The sequence below is a fragment of the Mesitornis unicolor genome, unplaced genomic scaffold (genome assembly GCF_000695765.1).
Source record: "Mesitornis unicolor isolate BGI_N332 unplaced genomic scaffold, ASM69576v1 scaffold18493, whole genome shotgun sequence".
In the NCBI taxonomy this organism is placed as follows: Eukaryota; Metazoa; Chordata; class Aves; order Mesitornithiformes; family Mesitornithidae; genus Mesitornis; species Mesitornis unicolor.
In genome coordinates, this window is record NW_010176884.1 from 55,907 (window position 1) to 72,740 (window position 16,834).

A 16,834-nucleotide genomic window follows, 5' to 3' on the forward strand; every position below is an offset into this window, starting at 1 on the left:
GTTGATGATCACTTGTTAGACTGCTTGACAGAAATAAACCAAAACATGGTATTAAAGTGCAGGCTGTCATCTTTCTGTCAGAAAGAGTAGGCAGAACTGTGATTTTTTTTTTTTAGATAGCCATCAGAAAGATGCAAAAGTGTCTACTGACAATCTCAAGTAAAACTTTGTAATCACGTTGTTCAGATCTGCACAACTGCCAACTGTTGGAATGAAGACTGCCTTCCTTTATTTGTGATGAAACATAACTCAAACCAGAAAGACCTATGCACAAGCCCTTCTCTCAAAGAAATTGCCAGAAACTGAATGTGCTACAAAGGTAGCATTCAACAGCATTTCTTCACAGATACTAAGAAGTTCTCCTTTTGTACACAGCCAGGAGATTAGTAAAAGAAGCCAGATGGTCAGTGAGCTTATGTTCATACCGGGTATGGAAAATATCTGGTAATATGCCAAGTTTCACTGCAGTGAAGCCAGGGCACAGGTCAGCCGACAACAACAGCACCTAAGCTGCTGCTGGTGGTCTCTCAAGAATGAGACCCACACAAGACACACAAAAAAGGCAGAGAGGTACACAGTAGATTATTTTCCTTGAAAGGTAAGCACCCAATGTTATTTTTGGCCAAGGAGAGTACAGGTTCTTTACTGTATCTAAAATAAAGACGACAACAACTCATTACAGCCAAGGCAAAGCATTATCACTCAAAATTAAGGATTGTGAAGGATATGTTAAGATATAAAAGATGAGGCTCTACAGAACTGTAATTTATAGAAATCACAATAGCACTTTGCATCATTGTAAGCATTAGCAGACAGTTTGGAAAATGCCAGCACTTCCAAGACTGGAAAGAAAAGCTGCCTGAGCTAGCCATTAAGCAATGTTCACCAAGCATAAGTGCAGTCTCATTCAGCCACTAATTGCTTGCTGACAATCATGAAATTATTGTCTCTGCTTTCTTGTACTAGCTAAAACAGAAGGAAAAAAAAATCCATTATATCACTGTGTGACTTCAATGCCTTGCAAGCACACTGTATGAATAATTACTGGATTTCTTCTACTTACCCCTTCCCATTGGGGAAGATTTTGAACTGACACCCAAAGGCCTATAAATTCATCAAACCAAAGCCTGCAAAGAGAACAAAATCAAAATAATTTTAATGTTATGAAAGAGCTCTCTCACTGGGTATTTATCTCTCACTTTGCCAGGTGGTCAGAGAAACACACCTGCCCCTCAACTCATTCAATAACAGGGATCAACATGAACATGCTTGGATCACTTGGATAACTTTGTCTTCCACAGCACCCTCCTTACTCCCAGACTAAGTTTCAGTCCTTGCTACTTTTAACTCTCCTCCTCTCACTATTTTCTGATCCCTCCCATTTCCACATGGATATTTCACCAGGAGTTTCCTTATATACTTCAGCTTCCCCATTTCAATACATATTGCCATCCCAACACAGGTAAAACAGATGAAAATCAACCACACTTCATTTCTCTACCTTAAAGCCTAAAATTTGTCCCTACTGACTGATGGTTACAAACATCTGAATTAATCTGAAGCCAAAACAGAAATAGAATTGTTATGGTTGGAAAAGACCTTTAAGAACAAGTCCAACCATCATCTAATTCTACCCTGTCCACTTCTAAGCTATGTCCCTAAGCACCGTATCTAGGTGGCTTTTAAATAGATCCAAGGATGGCGATTCAACCACTTCCCTGGGCAGCCTGTTCCAGTCTTTGATAACCCTTCCAGTGTAGAAGATTTTCCTAACATCTAAGCTACACCTCCCCTGGCATAAGTGGACACCACTTCCTCCTGTCCTATTGGCTGTAACTTAGGAGAAGAGGCCCACACCCACCTCTCTACAACCTCCTTTCAGGTAGCTGTAGAGTGCAGACAGTACAGCATAGTACAAGGTGTGGCCTTACCAGTGCTGAGTACAGTGAGACAATCACTTCTCTAGTCCTGCTGGCTACACTAGTCCTGATGCAGGCCAGGATGCCATTGGCCTTCTTGGCCACCTGGGCACACTCTGGCTGATGTTCAGCCAGCTGTCGATCAACACCCCCAAGTCCCTTTCCACTGGGCAGTTCTCCAACCGTTCTTCCCCAAGCCTGTAGCACTGCATGGAGTTGTTGTGACCCAAGTGCAGGACTCAGCACTTGGCTTCGTTGAAGCTCATACAATTGGACTCAGCCCATTGATCCAATCTATCTAGGTACCTCCCCCCTCCTGCCCTCAAGCAGATCAACACTCCTACCTAACTTGGTGTCATCTGAAAACTTACTGAGAGTGTCCCCAAGCCCCTCATACAGATATTGATAAAGATATTGAACAGGAGTGGCTCCAACACTGCGCCCTGGGGAACATCACTTGTGACTGGCCGCCAACTGGATTTAACTCCATTTACCACCACTCTCTGGGCCCAGCCATCCAGCCAGTGTTTGACTCAGCAGAGTGAACGCCCATCCAAGCCTTGGGCAGGCATGAGAATGCTATGGGGAACAGTACTGAAGGCTTTACTGAAGACCAAGTAAACAACATGTACAGCCTTTCCCTCATGCACCAAGCAGGTTATCTTGTCATAGAAGGAGATCTCATTTGTTAAGCAGGACCTGCCTTTCATGAACCTATGTTGACTGGGCCTGATTTGGTTGTTCCATGGGTTGCAAACCCTCCACACCAGTCCCTTACTTAAATTCATCTTTAGAAGCTATAGTCACTTCCCTCCTTGAAGTTTTCACTAAGTCTGTATCACAAATACACTTTTAACCTAATCAGCTTAAGTAATCTTTACATGCCCTAAATACTATCAGCTTATGTTTTGAAGTTCAACAGTTCTAACTTAAAGATGATCCAGATGCTGTCCTGTCCTCTTAATTCTCAAACTCATTTCCAACCATCTCACATTTCCACATCTTGACAGTAAACTGAAGATCTCTACCTCACAATTCCAAACCTGTAGTAACAGCTGTACTTTAACCTACATGAAGGACTCCCCAGAAGCTACCCCAAACTAAATAGAAGGCAGGATTTAAAGCTATGATTAACCATTTTAATTTGTGGTATTATTCCTTCAGAATTACAGTGCATTTAATTTAACTTAGTTTGTACGTTGTGTGCTTTACTCCAGAGTAGGTAAAACTCAATAAAGAATAGGTAAGATCTCCCCAGATCACATTTACAAAAGAAGAACGCTGACAGAATTGCTGTCTTGAACTCCTTCCAAAAATGCTGTTAAAAGCCATCATTCTCTTTGCTAGTTGACTTCAAGTCATCCTGTAAAAGATAATCATTTGCACTTGCTACAGAATACTCAGCCAATAAATATTCAATTACACTTACTTGAAACCTTTCTGGTGAAGTTCAGGAGGAAGGGTAGTAGGTAGAAAGAGCTCAAAGTAGGTAATAGCCTTTTGCATGGTAACATCAAATGGACACATTAAAGGCCTCCATTCATCTAGCATTTCTGCAGTGGCATCTTCTGGAAAATATCTGAAAACATGGAAACCATTGAACATATATAGGCTCGGCTTTAAAGTTTGGGTCCTTTTAAAACATATTTAAAACTATCTATTAATTTTCCATATATCTTAGTTTTACAGTGAGACAATATACCCAGGGGCAATAGACAGGCAGTTCTCAACTCCACTTAACTTTCACAAAACACAAAGTTAAGATCTAGGGCACCACGGTGCATCATTTTATAATGATTATTTAATAACCACAAACAGCCATACAATAGTAAATAAGAATGCAAGACTGGTTCAGGCACACACATTCCCAGTGAATGTAATGGCACAAAAGAGCAAAAGCAATGGTGGCCTTAGCTAATGATACTATGGCTTAACTATTAACAGATTTCCAACCCAGTCTGTTAAAAAGAAAAAACAAACACAAAAACCCCAAATCCAAAACTACCTTACACTTTGTTTCAATATTATAACATAGAACATGCCTGTCTTTTTTTTTTCCCCATTTTAAGCAGCCTACGAACCTGAGGTATCAATCACTTATAATGCAGTGAAACAGAAGAGTGTCTACTCTCCACCCTAGATTTCTTAAATGACTTAGGATAACATCAGCCAAAGAATGACTGGTAGAGCGGAGTTTTGTTTTGTTTTGCTTTTTAAACACTTTTCCCCCCCTTCCTAAAGTAATATTAAAGACAGAGGCTTAAAAAAACACCCACAACTAATACTTACGGTCTGCAGCTCTTCACAAGCGTTTTTAGAACACTTTCTACAGAACTGAAACAAGAAAGAATACATTTGAGACAGTGTATTACAAAATTTCAATGATGGCATAAAATAAAAAAACCCATTTGCTCATTTTTCCCTCCAGCGCTTAAGATAATGTTGATGCAATTAGATGTCTTCTGTGAACATGCAGTAGCTAATTGCCTTCTAAACAGACCTAATTGTAACGACTAAAAATGGCTCCGCTAAGCTTCTGGCACTACTTTTCATATAGCGTTCTAGTATTTATTTGTTTAAGTGAAGAGTGAAGGATTATTATAATTTCTTAAGTAATATCCTGCATCTTATCCATGAACAACCAGCAGAGCAAGGTAACTTCTTAGGGGAAGTTGAAAGCACAAAACAGATAAAAGCTGGTTTATGGACTTCATAAATATTTGTCAGATAAATAAAGGCAACAGACTTCAGAAAGTTGTTATTGTTAAGACTCCAAATACGGTATCTGTCATTTTCAGTCTGGTTTTGTTTTTTATCCAGTGGTTCTAACAGAGAAGTGAACTATCTGCAAACCAACAGTTATTTCATTAGCTTCCCTCACAATTAACAGCTGATTTTAAGTGTTTTCATCCATAGCAAGAAAACTTTTTTGATAAATCATAAATGAATTGTCACAGGATGCCATTGAACCACTTAAAAAAAGACTAAACCTCAGAATAAACTCAAAAAATAAAAGGGAGGAGGAAGAGAGAGAGAGAGTTTGGACAATGGAACCATAAAGGTCATAAATCACCATGTTCTTCAAAACTCCTGTTTCTTAAAAGACAAACTCAAGACTAAACTGCACTTTTACAAAAAAAAAAAATAATAAATAAAATAAACCAACATTCCCTGAATGGGGGGAAAAAAGTTCCGGGAGAACTTCCTACATCTTTTAGATGTACTTTCTGTACTCTGAGCAGAAAAACTGCATCCTTTAGTTCATCATAAAAAAACCTAGCATACAGAAATGCTATTTTGATCAAAAAAAGATGATGCAAATGTATCATCTTCAAAATTTTACCCAAGATCAGTTTAGGTTAATTAATTGAGACAAACAAATACTGAGCATGCACACACTCCCTTTCTACTCCTACACAAAATAAACCTATCCCATACAAGCCAGGAGAAATATAAAACAGATAAACCACCGTTGCCCTTCAACACCTCAACATTCACTGCAAGCCAACAAAAGCCCACCCAGCCCCCATAACATTACTTTAGTTCAAGCAGCAGTATAGAAGATGCAAAATTCTGTACATTTTATAGAACATTGACAAAGTAAATCCATGACCTCTCTCATAATGAAAATTTTGAGCTGACACCTTCTAAAATCTGAAGAGGAATGGCCAACTATTCATTACACAAAAATGATCAAACTCTGCAAGAAGCTCATCAAGATTCTGGGTTAAAGCAAATATCATTCTTGAAAGAGCTTGAAAACAGGTAACAGTTGCTCCAAAACTAGATAGAGAAAGCATGAACCAGCAACATTCCTTAAAAGCATTAAAGATTAACATGAAAAATGCTTGTGTGACAAAAAAAAAAAGCTAAGCCCATACTATCACACTCCACCAAAGTAAACTATTGCTAAGGAGAACCTTAGGGACAGAAGGATTTTGAGAAACACTGATGCCAGAGATCAATGTCTTTCAAATTCCCAGGTTTTCAGTCAGATCTCAGCATTTGTTAGTGGGAGATCAAAAGAGAAAGGTTGGAAGGGGTGTTCCCTCCTGTCTTCTGATCAGAAATGTAGCATGGAAGCTAGAAAGAAAGAAAAAAAATACAAAAAGAGCAGCAGACAATTTTGTGCATAAGGAAACTTCCATCTAAGGCAGAGTTAAACCACAAACCAACCTTGTAAGATTGCCATTTGATAACTACCAGTTAGAAAAGGACAGGGCAGTACAGCTGGGGAGAACAAGAGACTGCTGGTTACTTTTTTCATTATCACTTTGAACCAATTCTCTCAAATATTCTAGCAGTGCCTGCTGTCCCACTTTTGGTTAGACTTTCTGCATACCCGTCACTGCAGAATTGCTCAAAAATATCTGTGGTTATTGCATACACAAATTTCTGTATGCTGCTCTACTGCTAAACCTAACCATGGATTAATAGAGCAGAACAGCAACCAATGCTACACATAAACCACATGGGATTGGATCACCCTACTGTAGTCTGTGCTCCTGTCCTTGCTTGGGTATTTAATGCTGACCATTTAGACAAGGTACTAAAACCTTTGTAACTGAGAGATGATGAAACCACTTCCACTGGAAGGTATCTCCTATTAATTACTGAAACAACAGTGTATTTAATGAAGCAGAGGAAAATTTATCATCCCATTTAGTTTTCTTTGCTTTTAGTTCCTCCTTACTACCTGAAGTATTGTTAATTATTATTGTTGTCTTGCCACATGGATATATTAAAACACACTCAGAAATACTATTAACCCCTATCACTAGTCATCATTTTGACAGTACATGATTATTTTCCGCTTTGGAAATGACATGACCATATTAATTTGTAAATCTGGGGTTTCCCTCCCCCTGTATTTTCAAAGGGAAACATGTTTCAGTTAGAATAATTAATATATAAGCTGATACTGTCGACTTTCACATTATCAAAAAACAGCAAAAGCACAATTTTCAGTTTTTCTGGAAACATTCAGGCCTTAAGTGAAATTCTAGCCCTGCAGTGGACACTCCATTACAAGAGCTTAACTTCAGAGAATGAAAAGACCAACCAGCTATAGTTTCACAAGTTATTTTAGCAAAATTCAAACTACAGTGAGCCAAATATCAATCTCTTTGGATTAGTACAACTAAAAAATTCCTCCTAAAAAGAATCCTAACAAAGCAAAAAAACCACTGCAATTCCACTTCCACTTGTACCAGTTTTCTGAATTCATATAATACACTAAAAACGCCTGATACAGCTTTCGCTGCGAATATTCACAGTAAACTCTTCAAATACAGAAACACTATTTCACAATTCGCAACTACAAGGTCATTGCTGGGTGTATTTTCCAGAACCTATTACCTCACCACTAAAGCACTTTCCATGATTTCATTGTTTTTAATAGTAAGGTACACTTACTCAGTAACATGCATTCCTACAACAAAACTGATTTTGTCCATATGCAGAGACAGGAACCGTTTAAATGTAAAATTTACCTTTTATTTGATCCTTGAAATATCTATGCTAGTTAAATTAGTTAACATAGAGCCACTTTATCAGCTACTTCACACACGCTATCTTGTTCCCCAATTAGAAAGGTTTACATACAGTGCGACATTCTCATAAACAGTGGTGTAATGTTAACATTGGTTTTCCAATACAATTATTTATGCAGAAAATTACACCTGTGTGACAAGTGTTACAGTCTAACGGAACATGCAGAAGAGTACACATCGGCCAGAGCTGAACAAAACAAAAAGTAATTCTTACCACCTATGTAATACATTAAGCACAAATGTTTTAGGTGAAGACAAGCCTGGTCGATATGAACTGAATGTAAAAAAAATAGAAATAAAATTAAAACAATAGTTAAATTAACAGCTACAACTCAAATCAACCATATTTTAAAAGTATTTCTGGACTTCCACCAAAATTGATGTTAAAAAAGAACAAACACCGTATGAGAACAAATCGCACTGCATATTAAGATTGAGTGTCTGATATCTAATACAGTTAATAAAAGTTAAACATTTCAGACAGACCATCCCAACCAGTATCCTCCTCCCAGCTTAACCTCCTTTTCCCTCCTGGGAAAAAGTCTCCTCCCCACTACGCAAGATCCTCACACAGTAAATGAAACGTGACTACAACAATCCCACAGATCAAAGTATGCAGTTTCAGTAGGTGCTGGCATATGCGTGAAGTAAACCAACTAAAAAAAGGCTCTGCTTTTTTGGATTTTCACTTACAAGTAATATCTACAGTTAGCAAAACAATGCAATTTAGCAAAACTATTTTTCCAGCTACATAGTCATGAGAGAAATTCAGCATTAAATGCTCTGTAACAAATTACAAGGCTACATATATTTTCTGTTTATGTCCTTGATCAGCAATAGGATCTTCCACTCAGTAAAAGGAATCAGAATTTCTATTTTTTCAAAGCCAGTTAAGTATCTTCACCTGCATTTCTGTACATGAAGTTTCAATTCAAACAAACTTAATGAACTCTCCATGTAATCTTTTGTAATCTCTAATTTATATAGCAGGACTTTCTCCAATTGGAATTGCTAGGAAAACTAATGTCGGAAATCTGACAGATGGGGCAAATTTTGTGATTGGCAGCACAAAAAAAGTAAAAGAAGTTTTCATTTTTAAAAATCAGTAGAACATTTCTAAAATTCTTAACTGGGAAAAAATTGATTTGTCTATATCATATCATCACTTTGAATACACACACACACTTTCTATAGAAGGTACTTCACTTGTGTGCACACTGATTTACACCTAGATTACAGGTACAGGGAATTATTTCAGTACATGTATTTAAGAACAGTACCATTTTATTTTTTTCCCCAAAACCTTATTGTGTTACAAAACAGAACAGTAGACATTTATCTTGAATATTGTTAAAAATTTAACTTCAAATGTGTTAAACTGTGGGTTATCATCCTAAAATTAGTTGACGACGATCCCTGTTATGGCATATTTTGAGATTAACTCAATCATATTCATAAAGAAACATCATAACAAACGCAATCCATTGGCAGGAGGATATACATTATTCAATACAGTCTTACATGCAATTATTGAAACATACTTCATGAAAATATAAACAAAATATTTACTGTGTATCAAATTCCAGACATTAAAAGCAAATTTCAAAGTACTTTCAAGTATTACAGGTACTTACAGCCCATCAAATGTTTTGAAATGCAGACTTACTTTGGAAACCAATTTAATCCAAGATGCTCTGTTTTGGAGTACAATATCCTCTCCAACATTTCATAAAGTGGTCTCCATGGTAACTCTAAATCATCCCTGGAAAGCAGTTCTTTTTTCCTAATAGAAAAAAAAAACCAAACACACCACAACCAAACCAAAAACCAATGAGCACTTCAGGATTATAAACATCTACATCAACACACTGCACAACAGAACACTCTAGGTCACTGCTCTCAATTACATTTATCTTCAGCACTTGGCACAAACTGCAGGAAGGTCAGACAAGAATAAAGCTGGACACTTACAGCATTTCTGCACAAACAGAAGCTGTCAAAATCTTCAGGAAAAGTCTGACTAAGTGAAACAAACATTATCAAGTTGTGTGACTGTCTTAATCTTCTCCCTATTTGATATTTGCTCTCTGGGATGTTTTCTTTTCCTAACAGGAAAAAAGCCTGACATACTTGCACTTTCAATACCAATCCTAAAGCTCTGAAAGGGGCAAGGTGTTTGCATAATGAGAATTATTTTTAACTAACATCACCTCTACAGGAGAGATTAAATGAAGTCACCTGAAGGAGAACATACTATTACATTCAAGTACGTAACAACATTAAGTAGCTGGTCACTTCACTTGCTTAAAGACAAAAGTTTCAGTAATCAGCAGAAATCTGTACTTACTTCAACAGGTTTATCAACAGACGTGCAAATCCTTGCATCATGCTGATCTCCAGTTTTGGAATTGTTACCAACTCATACAACAATTTGATAAAAAGCATGTGATCTTCTCTGCTAAATTTTCTCCCATACAATCGGATGTATCTACAAACAAAACAAAAGATGAATCTGTAATATTTTTAAAGATTTCTATTTTATCTAAGTCCTGAGCCAGACTATTGGACTTGCTGTTTAATGAAACAACTAAAAACCTGGCTTTCAATTCCAACAAATAAGAACCTGAAAATATATAGCAAAGAAAGATTCACAACTGAAACTAACCACAAGAAGAATGACCAATAAAGTTTACATTCTTCTAAGATTCTACAAATACCATACTTTCACATTCACACCAGATACCACAGAAACAAATCACATTCTTTCATCTCAGCTCAAAATGTACTAGCCATTAAATTTAGCATTTTCATAACCTTGTGTATTTAACTAAAAAAAAAAAAAACACAAAAAAAATCCCCACAACTGTCACAAGCAGCCTCATTATACTCTATCCTTTTCAGCTGGTGCACTTTAAGAAGGAGAAAAGACACAATCCAGAAGCTAATTTAAAAAAAAAAAATCAAGTAAAGTCCAGATCTGATAGCTTCCAATAAGGCTGAACAGCGGTTTAGCCACTGAGATTTGCTGGTGCTATCCCTTACATTTATTATTTTAAGAAAGTATAGATCTATTAGGGCTAACTCTGGAAGAACTGCTTGCTATCTTCAAGTTCAGCCTGAAAAAAGGAATACATTTAAAATCTTGAAAGACAATTTGCACCAGCAAAACTTATATAAGGTTCTGATGCAGCATTTTACAAGTCACACAACTCTAAATTACTGCTCACCTGGGAAGCACACTTTCCTTTTAATTACTGCTCCAACTATTCTTAATGATTCAAAAGAAACATTACTAATATGCAGTCCTCCAAGTAACAGTTAGAAAAAGCATACAAGATACAAACTGCTATAAAACTTCTTTTTGAGGTGCCTATTCATTGTTTTTGTTTAAGATTTAATAGAGGTTAGATTGATTTGTTGGTAAATATACACCAGTGGAGCATCAAGCCTTAGTTCTAGTAACGTGAAGAACGCCAGATCTCACACTGCTTATTTGGTATGCAGAGCAGCACACATCACAGAATCCTATACTGGAACCACCACGTGAAGAGATTAGGAAGGAAACATCTCTGAAGGACTCCTACATGAAAGTAACAGAGGGTAGGTAATTCTAGAGCAGGAAACATTAGTTTCAAATGCTTCATGCTGCTCTGTAATCTTTTATTCTTTAGAGAACTGCCAGTGGGAGAACTGACTATTAGAGAACTGAAGTTCAGAACCCTTAATAAAACCCACTTTCCTGAAGCACGCTTCACACAGTGACACAAGAGCCCACGGGATTTGGACTCGACTGCTTGAGTACATTTTTTTCCTACTTCTCCACATCCCCGTTCCTCAATTTAAAACAAAACTACCTCTGAACTTTAAGGATCACCCACACCTAGTACTCTTACCAAAAGGAGTTTGTTTCCTTAAATATACATATACAAAGACCCCTTGCTCTTTCCTTGCAAGTTTTTTTTTTCCCCAACATTATTCCTCCAGTTTCCTTTGACGACACAATGCAACAGCTGCAGGGCTCTGTCAAACGGATAATCACCAGTTTTCCGAAAGAAAAAAAAAAGCCAACAACAACAACCACCAACCCCAACCAACCAACTCTACAGCACTTCTTTCCACTTCCCTTTACCATGTCCCATTGATTTCTAGGGAGGATTTTTACATCTGATGGGTAGTATTTTCACTAACGCTCACTTCGACATGTTTTACTTATTTCAAATGCAGAAAGAAACAAACAAAATACAGGATAACCCCCTCTTTTACCACAGGAAATAAATTACCTGGATTGGCCAAAACCACTATCGACCTACAGAATTACACCAGGAACAGCTGAACACATACACTTCTCACATGCATAAAATCAACATGCAAAAAGAATCCTCAGGAAAAAAAAAAAAGAGTGACACGTGATTTTGTGAGGGCTAACAGAAGTATATAACTTAAGCATACTTAATTTAATTGCAGTATTTTCCCTTCTAAAAGCACACTTTGCTCATAAACTGTACAGGAAGACTCCAATGTGAAAGTTTGAAAGCTTTTTCAAGATAAATGGGGTAAAAATCAGGACAACACAACAGTTTCATAAGCAGACATAAAAGCTATCCTCAGACTCTCAAAGGAAAAGTAAGTGCCTCGAAAACAATCTGCTAGACTTAACAGGCAAATCAGGGGCATCTTACAAGACCATGAGAGTCAACCAGCCACACAGTCCTATCACTCCCATTTAGTCATTTCCATTAATGTTCACTTACTGCTTAATAAAAGATAGTGTTTGATGCCATGACCAAACCTGACAAGAATTTGCCTACAAGAGTCTTTGCTTGTACTTTTCACAACAGCACACATCTGGGAAGGAAAACACCAAGGGCTCATTTCACTATGAGACAAAGACTTTGGAAATAAAAGTTTAACCTTTAATCAGTTCAATTTCATGATCCTTCAGTCACATGCACTTGCATGGATCTCTCCACTTATAAGAGAGGCATAAAGTAACAGAAGAATCCTGGTTTCATTTCTTCATGTATAGTTTCAAATAAATTTAAAAAAGAAAGAATCTGCAGAAGCCTGGAAAGCAAGTTTTAACTACAAAGAAACACTACACAGGGGACCAAATTAATCTGTGAGCATTGCTATATATAACCAAAAATAAAATGTTTGGCTGGTTATCTTTCTTGACATTTGCTAGCAACAGTCCTATTATACAAAATGCTGTTTAATTAAGAAACAGAAGCAGGAGTAAAGTACACAGAAACGTACTGAACACAAAGATGTCACTATGCCCAAGAAGCAGAACTAGATGCAAATTGCTCTCATATTTATAGCTTATTTATGTAGGAGGGGGAGGCAGATTTTAAAACCCACAATTATGTGGCTTAATTCAGCTGTGCATTAAGACAATGACAGGAAATAATTACTTCTAGAAAGGGGCTAATTACCTTTTCCTCCAGATTAAATAAGCAAAACCTAACAGAATGGAACTGCAATATTTTCAGGATATCCCTTCATGAAGGATGAACTATTGTCAATACTTAAAAAAAAATATATAGACATAGCTTCATGAATCCTGAAGGATGCCTAGTGGCTTATTCATTACATAAATGCTGGCTCTTCAGGAATAAAAAAATTAATTGTGTTATTGTGGAAAAAATAATTCCAGAACTAAATTGCTCCAAAACAAAAATTAAGACTTTTTATGAAGGCAGGCAATACTACATTGAGATGATTCTTGAAATCTTAGCTCCACTACTCTTTTGATTGCTCCTTTAAGAAAACCAAAAGTTTTATGAGCTCTCAACCTCTACCAGTCAACTACAAAAAGTATAAATAAATTGTCCTCCATTGTGCTGGTTCACCAGGTTCTGATTTGGAGTTCAGCTACATGGAAGGGGAAAAAAAAAACCAAAAACACAACAACAAAACAATAAAAGACAACCTAAAAAGTATGATTAGGAAGTAAAAATTCTGTTTGCAGGTCCATAATTTCTGCAGAAAGTATGGAGTCTCTGGAGATGAAGAAAAAAAAAAATCAAAAAGCCAATCCCCTATTCTAAGAATATTAGGTATCCAATCTGTCATCCCACAATTACAATAGACCTATTTTTAGGCAATGTACTATCATATCAAGTGGACATCCTAAATTGCCCTAGAAAGTTGGCTGCTCTGCTACAGTTAAAAATTTCCTTCACTCATGCAGCTGAATAAAGCACTCCCCTAAATTCCTAGCTATCTATTTTCATTTTCTAACACAAAGGACAGGATTATGATTGGTCTAAAACTCGGGCTTTGACAAATTATATGAAAAACAATGAATCACGCTCAACAAGACTATTTAAAATACATCTACATGTGTATACACACACACTCCTTATGCATCCAAAAGGAAAGTTTATATTTTTCTGATAAAGATGAGAGGGAAATAGGTACAAAACAAGATTTATAAGCAGTAGTGATTAAAATATTTCATTGAAGTCCCACTGAAATGCTTTCATCCTCACTGTAACTTTCTGTCCTGTCATTCTAATTCAAAACAGTTGAGCCGTATTTTTCCCACACCTTACAGCAAGGCAGTTAAATGTCATTTTGTAATAAGCCTATACCTGACAAGCACATAAAGTAACAGTGTCAGGAACAGAAACTGTGATCCTCAGCTCAAGAAACTCTACCCTTGCCTACTCAAGTAGAAAACACAGACAGACATTTGTGTGTTTTCCAGGCTGCAGGGTCAACTGCATGCACAGTAACTATAAAACATTCATATTATACTAATATGCTTATCTACAGGCTATGTTCTACATAATAGTAATAATAAAAATCTATGCACAAAGTTTCTATGTAAAACATGGAAGAGGGAGAGATTGAAACAGCAGCCTATTTTTGACCTAGAGACCATAAAAGAATATGACGCAAGTCCATTTAAGCAAATTATTTTGATGCAACCTGCTTTTTCCCCCCCCCACACCACACACTGTAGCAAGTTATACAATTGAGATACAGTCTTCTGCTTTCACAACTAGATTAGTATTTTATAAGATACAGATTCTACAAGCCAAAGTTGGAGAAATCTTGGGGCAATGATTATAAAACTAAATGTCAATCTTTCAAGGTAAGCAGTTTTACTTGCCTAAGAAGTCCCACTAAGTCACAAGTTAACTAACTGCACTATTCCTGCCTTCATAGGAGAGAAAGTTCTCTCACCATACTCTGTGCATGCACCCCAACTGAAAAAACAGTCCACATAACTGGAAATTATGCATAAAGGAACTATGCAAACCAGCTTATAGACACTGGATCTGATAAACTCCAATTTTGCTCTTTTTCGCCATACTCAGTTTGTGACATCAGACAGCTGAAACGGCTGCTTTTAAGATAATTATGTGCAAGTCACGTTTTCAGCCATTGCGAGTGTAGAAAATACAAGATCTCAGGTTCAACTATCATCACAAAATAGTAACTGATACTCAAATTTTTAATTCAAAAAACGATTTGAGTTTCACTTTTCTTCTTCATACTCCACAGAGTTTATATGGGTTGTATAAAGTTGCAAGTACTTGTGTGTACAAAAAAATAGACCAAGGACATGTCAGCCAGAGTTCTGAATTATAAATTATTTCACAGAATACTGTGAAAATATTGGCTTTTATAATTCAGACATTTGCAACAAAGCTAAGCAGCAATCATATAATTATGAAGATTCTGGGCAATTTTCACCAAACAAATGTGCTATTTATTATAGCTACAGGGCAAAGGTAGTAAGTTGACTTGGAAATGAATCACTCACTATCAACAGACAGCAAAACTTTGATGTTATCATCATTATCCTATAATTTGACTTAGATATGACATCAGAACACCATATGGCTGGAAGTGTTTCATCTAGGTCTAAACTTCTATTAATGTATTTCACCCCACAAGTTAAACTAAGAAGCAAAACATCTCTTACCTTAAGTACACCAGCTTATTTTTAAAACAAGCCCACTGTTTCCTTCCCTGCCTACATCCAAACACATTCAGAGTCTTACTGAATATAAAATGACACAAAGAAATCTCGGGACTAACAGGCATCAGACAAGTTGCAAACACACACAATAAATTCAAACTTCAAAGAGTAGGTGGCAAACCGCAAATTAGAGCCTCCCAACCTTTCGGTGATTCATAAAGTAGCACAGCAGCAGTTCTCAATAGGTCAAATTCACTGCCCTGAAGCCTAAACTGGTAGCAGTAATTGCTATTTAAAGAGTGAGTAATGGGGTAATTCTAATGCAACTCCCCACGTTTTCAAAAGACTTAGATGTCACATTTAGCCCATTTCACTAATACCATCTCTCTCTTAACAAGAACTACAGTTTATTTCAACTTTACCAGTATATGAAGTTCTACCACAGGTACAAAGGCAACAGGTACCACAGAAACCAGCATGAGCTAGCAGATGGCTAGGGGAGAATGAAAACAGTATTGAAATAGTTCCAAGCAAGTTCAAACTGTCACATAATGCAAACATGTGAGTCATTTTGCAACCATCAATGTAATTCTATCTAAGAAGGCCTCTTGGCAAATATAAAGACACTTACATTTCAATATATATGTATCAAACAGATTTGACTATCAAATATATATTAAATTCCCAACTAATATAAAAAAATTACTTAGGTAAGGAGGAAAATCATAAGCAAAGATTTCAAAATTGTACAAAACGCCTATATTTCATCATCTTCTAGCACACAGGAAACACTATTTATGCAGGCACACAGAGCATTCAGAAAAAAAAACCACGATAAACATCCATAGAAATAGGGTTTTCTGACTGAAGCTACAGAATCATTGCTATATGGTGCCATTTTCAGTGCCAGTGTCCAAAAGAAAAAAGGGTTAAATACGCTTTGTAAAACCTGCTAAGAGAAATATATGTTCTACTCAGCGCTATCTACGAAACCACCGTGTTTTATTTGTATTAAAAACACCTTGCCAGCAAGCACAGCAGTCATCAGCAGCATAAATTAAACCGTGCCACACACAGTACAGGCAAGATACCAAGGGCACCGACGGTGTTTACACAGCCAGAATTTAATCCTGCTAGCGCTGAACTAACAAACAGCCTGTCTTGAGAAAGACTTCGTGTTCCTACAGCAGAAGTTACACGGAGGCGGTATCTTGCACAACTTGCTTTAAAAGGCAAGAGGTGAAACAGGTGGCCAAGTACGCTTTAAAAATACAAACCCACAAGAGCTTCATTTGTAAAATCCGGAAAGTTTCAGAGACGGCAGGAGACGAAGCCACCTTTGTCCCCGTTTCCTATGTCGAAGTACTCGCGGGCCTTGTGTAAGACAGGGGCTGACGTCCCGCTACCGGCCGAGCCGGCCAAGGTTG

The 16,834-nt window shown here is 37.0% G+C and overlaps 1 protein-coding gene across 1 annotated transcript in view; it reads right to left on the minus strand.

The window, feature by feature from the left end:
* PSME4 (proteasome (prosome, macropain) activator subunit 4) overlaps positions 1-9,952 on the minus strand; it is a 57,101-nt gene extending 47,149 nt beyond the window's left edge. Inside the window, exons 1-5 of the mRNA XM_010181874.1 lie at positions 9,819-9,952; positions 9,138-9,254; positions 4,209-4,253; positions 3,349-3,498; positions 1,064-1,127 (exon numbers count right to left, since the gene is read on the minus strand). Of these exons, the coding sequence (XP_010180176.1) occupies positions 1,064-1,127; positions 3,349-3,498; positions 4,209-4,253; positions 9,138-9,254; positions 9,819-9,916 (474 nt within the window). The 5' untranslated portion in view covers positions 9,917-9,952. The remainder of the gene's footprint in view (positions 1-1,063; positions 1,128-3,348; positions 3,499-4,208; positions 4,254-9,137; positions 9,255-9,818) is intronic.
* Positions 9,953-16,834: the final 6,882 nt, after the last annotated feature.